The following is a 4,704-nucleotide window of genomic DNA, read 5'->3' as shown; positions in this document are numbered from 1 at the left end:
TTGGTGTAAACATGACTTAAATTACAAAAAAAAAAAAACTATAAGTAAAATCTAATTTAACAGTTTAAAAATACTTTAAACTATTTCACAACCTAAAGTTTAACTACTTAATAAAAATTCATCTAATTAATATAACACATTCTGAAGATAATAGATTTAGCCAATTAAAATTTTAATGATTTATAATTTAAACAAAAGACATACTAAAACATTTGTACTTCTATAATAAATTCAAATACTTATAAAAACCTGAAAAATTATTCTGACAATTGTTTTATAAATGCTGCAGAAAGTTATACAACTCTTTATGAAAATGAAAAAAGTCTAACTGTTTTGAGTCTAAATTCATTAGCTTTTAGTGATATTTTTATAAAATATTTATTTGTTGCTGAATTAAATACCACTTTTTTTTAAAGATTTCTTTATATTTTTGTTTTTTAATCAAACTTGTGATGTTCTAAGGCTACAGCTAAACTATTATTGTTTCAATATAGAAAATTTATAATTTGTAACTGTTGTTCACTCTATAAACCACAAAAATTACCAACAAACTTTTCATAATAAAGTAAGTGAAAGAAATAAAAGCAATGTTTGTAATTCACTAAATCTTAATCATAAAAATAATTATATTTCATTAAGTATAACAGATGAAAGAACAGTAATACGTAGAGTTTTATAATCTTCTTACTGAGTTAGTGACAAAGAGAAAACACTAAATTAAAAAATATTATGTCCTATTATGTCCTAACTACATATTTTGATTTTACTGCTTATAGACTAGAAGTATTATTAATTTTACTGGAAATGAAAATAAGTAAAATACTACTATGAAACTTAAGTAAAATAACAACTTGTATATAATTGAAAGTATTTTATTGCACTTATCTTTCTGTATCAAACTCAAAAAAATGTGAACTGTATTATAAATGTTATTTATACAACTCAATTTACGTCTATAAAATATCGTAGCATTAACTAAAAAACATTTTTAAGATAATTTGTTTTTGCTAAAAACTAATTGCAAAATAAAAAAAAAATCCAGAAGAGTTCTAATAAATTAGTCAATTTTTTAAAATTAATTATTTGATTAATAAAGTAAGTACTCAACAATTATAAAAAACTTATGATGGAAAACAGATATTTAGAACTTATTTAAAATTTTACAACAACTTGATATGTAAAAAAAGATGACTATGCTGCAATATGATGATGAATAATTTTTATGATCATTAAAAATTATTATAAATTCGGTAACATAATGAACAAAAAAAACAAAGTATAATTATTTATTTTGATAATGCTTCTTCGAACTCACACTTAAAAAATTTCTACTTTACAGAATTTACTTTACACATACATTTACTCAACCACTAATCTTTAATTTTTTTCATACATTTATTTAATTTAACAAAACTAAGTTAAAAAAATCTTTAAAAAATGATTAAAAATAAATTATTACAATTTTTCCTATTCTGGCACATCATGGTGATTTAAGAGAATTTTATTTTCATGCTTTAATCTAGTTTCAACAGTGATAAATGAGAGCATTCCAGCAAAATTAAACGAAACTAGTATTAAAAGTTGATACTGCAGTTGAAGATAAGAAGAATAAAAAAAACCTGCAGCTGCTGCAAGGCACTGCATGAATTTGAAAACTGCAAAAGCTTCAGCACTGTTGTCTGGATAAGTTACTCCTATCAAAGATATGCATTGTGTATTATAACACGCATCACAAAATCCTAACAAGAAGCCACATGCAATAGCAAGCTCGCTGATTGGAGTAATGTAACCAGTAGACATAGTTCCATCTTTAGCTATAGGCGCGTCAGAAGGAAGATTTAAAAATATAAGAAAAAAGGCAACAAAGTGTAAGACTCCTCCCATCAGTATAATAGGGTCTCGACCATATTTAACAGTTTTTTTACCAAATATACCAAAAGTTAACCCACCTACAATCTCTCCAATGCCAATCATAATACCAACTAGACCTACAAGCCTGTCTGAATCAGAACCAAACTGTTTAGTTGCACCAACTGCTGTAGAATAAACTCCGCTGAAAAAAGTTAGTTCTAACCCAGTATAAAAAAATGTTACAGATAACAGCATCATATTTTTTGTACCTAAAAGACAAATAGACTTTTTAAACATGCTATATGCCTCTTCTAATTTTGAACTTTTTTTGTTTTCTTCAAGTAAAGGCTTATCTTCAGTTTCATTATTTGATTCAGTGTTTTCTGAAACTTCTGGATCATTTTCTAAAGATTCTGTGTTATTTTTTGTTTTCAAGAAAGCCATACAAACTACTCCAAAAGCAGATATAGCAGTAAGACCGATGTACAAAGGAATTCTTTGTGAATCACCAATGTTTGTAATTCCTTGCCAAGCAAAGAAAACATACATATTCCCAATAAGACAACTGCCTTGAAGAATTGCCCAAAAAATCCCACTATTTCTACCCATTGTGTTGCTTGTAGAATTTTTTGTAAGAAAAACACCTTGCCCTGTCCATAACACTGCCCCTCCTATGCCAATCAGAACCGAACCAAGGTATAAGCTCCATGTTAGAGGTTTAATAAATGTTGCAAGGTATAAAACATACAAACTAGCACCAATCATCATTGAGTATTTTGATCCAATAACACTAACAACTGATGGAGCAAGCCAATTGGAAAAAGCAAACACAGTATAAATTATTGCTAGAGATGTGTACCCATCCCCGTGATAAGTTGGTTGACCGTGGACATCCTTTGTGTCATTTATGTAACTGTTGAGCACTGTTTGTTCAACCATTCCACATGTTTGAAAACCAGTGAAAACAAACATGAAGGAAAAACTAAGCAGTAGCACATTGAACATTTTTCCATTAGAATTATCCATTTTACCTACATTTATAAATTTTCTGAAAATGTTGTACATATTTATAGTTTACTAATACGTATATATAATATTTATCTTTGTAAAAATTGTTAAAGGGGAATGGTAAAATAATTTTTTTAAGGTAATATGAGTGAAATTTATTAAAAATAGCAGAAAAGTCTACATAAAAATTTAAAGACATTGTGTGAGAGTCTTTTTACTAACTTTTTAATAACAAAAATTAACATTAGCCATTATTTGAAAAGTCAAATTAAGTACTTTAAAATAATTTTGTTGATCAGAAAAAAAACAAAAATTAAAAGAATAGTAAATAGTTTTAGGTAAAAAAATAAAAAGGGTATTTTTTGTTTTTATTTTACAACAATGAATTTTTTTTATAAAAATATATTTTTTCTTTATTTTAAAGTAGCTAACCTTTTTTTTTTTGATAAATATGGTCTTATTTTTTAATAGAAAGTATGAGTTTTAGCAAAGAAGGTAACTAATAAATTAACTTCAAATTAAATAATTTTCTATCAATTACTTGTCTGGATTTAAAAGTTATAAAAAAGTCTTATTTATTACTCAAAAACTTAGTTTCTACTTTCTTTAGAAAGCTAGTAACAGAGTAAGAATCTATATTTAAATATGTTCTTTATAGAAGGCAAAAACGAAAAAGGAAATAAAAGAAATATTATAGGAAGGTTTTTGAAGGTATTTATATACCATTTGCAACTTAATATCAATAGATTATTCATTTTGTTTTATATTTTATTACACAAAGCTAACAAACAGTGCAATATTTGAACATCTTTTTAATTGCACACTCTGTCAAAACTCTGACATAGTTCAAAACTTTAAAGTTTTGAAATGATGTAAGCAAAGCAAACTCTACAGCCTGGAATCAATATTGATTGAGGAAGAGCAACCTAATTTAAATACGCAAATAGCATTAAATGGAAAAGCTAAATTATTAACAATCTATTAATAAACATATCTTTACTATAGTTCTACTTGCTGAATCACTAAATTTTGTATTTATTTGAATTTATTCATACATCATAATTTTAAGTTATTTTTTAAACTGTTCACTTACCAGATTTTTTTTTCAAATTTCATAGTTTTGAAAAGCTTTGTGTATTAAAATATAAAACAAAATGAATAATCTATTGATATTAAGTTGCAAATGGTACATAAATAAAAGAATGTTTCAATAAAACAGGGTGGCCACTTGTTTTTGAGAAAATTTCTTCCAGGTTTTTAAAGGTATCCATTGTTTAGGACACATTTTGGGGTCTATTTTTAGTTTAAAACTAAGTTTAAGGTATTAAATTGTATAATGACATTGCAAGATACTGTAGATCTACTTTAAATATATTTTTTAATAACAAGAATTTTGTTGATCGCAATTTTTTTTAATCTATGTGATAGATTTTTGGTTATACACAATAAAAAAATTAATTAAACATAATGAATTAATGAAATTCTATTAGCTTAAATAGGACAAATTTAGTTAAAACTGTGTTTGTTGAGATTTGTAGAGTTTGTAAAAATGATTTTAAATCTTCAAATTTTGAATCTTTATACTGTGATGGGTGTAAAAATTGGATGTAAATTTAAATTGTTCTGGGCCATCTATGCTTAATTTTAATTTCTATTCTTATAACAGTGATTTATTTTATTGTAAAAACTGTACAAATAATTTTAAATTTGACATTGTTGGGGATGAAAACTTTTGTAAAATTTGTTTTAAATTTTTTTCTTTTAAGGATAAATGTGTGTGTTATGAAGATTGTTTTAAATGGATACATTGCAAATGTGTCAGTATACCAAACAAGACTCTTAATA

General features: G+C 25.3%; 1 protein-coding gene across 1 annotated transcript; it reads right to left on the bottom strand.

Moving 5' to 3' along the window:
* Positions 1–1,195: 1,195 nt before the first annotated feature.
* Positions 1,196–2,877, bottom strand: LOC145847369 (UNC93-like protein MFSD11). Its single transcript, XM_082953581.1, has one exon. It carries the CDS (start codon positions 2,875–2,877, stop codon positions 1,468–1,470), a length of 1,410 nt encoding a protein of 469 aa, XP_082809707.1. The 3' UTR covers positions 1,196–1,467.
* Between the last annotated feature and the right edge of the window lie 1,827 nt (positions 2,878–4,704).

This window comes from Thalia democratica, unplaced genomic scaffold (assembly GCF_965202585.1).
Source record: "Thalia democratica unplaced genomic scaffold, ktThaDemo2.hap1.1 HAP1_SCAFFOLD_896, whole genome shotgun sequence".
NCBI lineage: Eukaryota > Metazoa > Chordata > Thaliacea > Salpida > Salpidae > Thalia > Thalia democratica.
The sequence above is the reverse complement of the archived record's forward strand: the minus strand, read 5'-3'. Positions and strand labels throughout refer to the sequence as shown.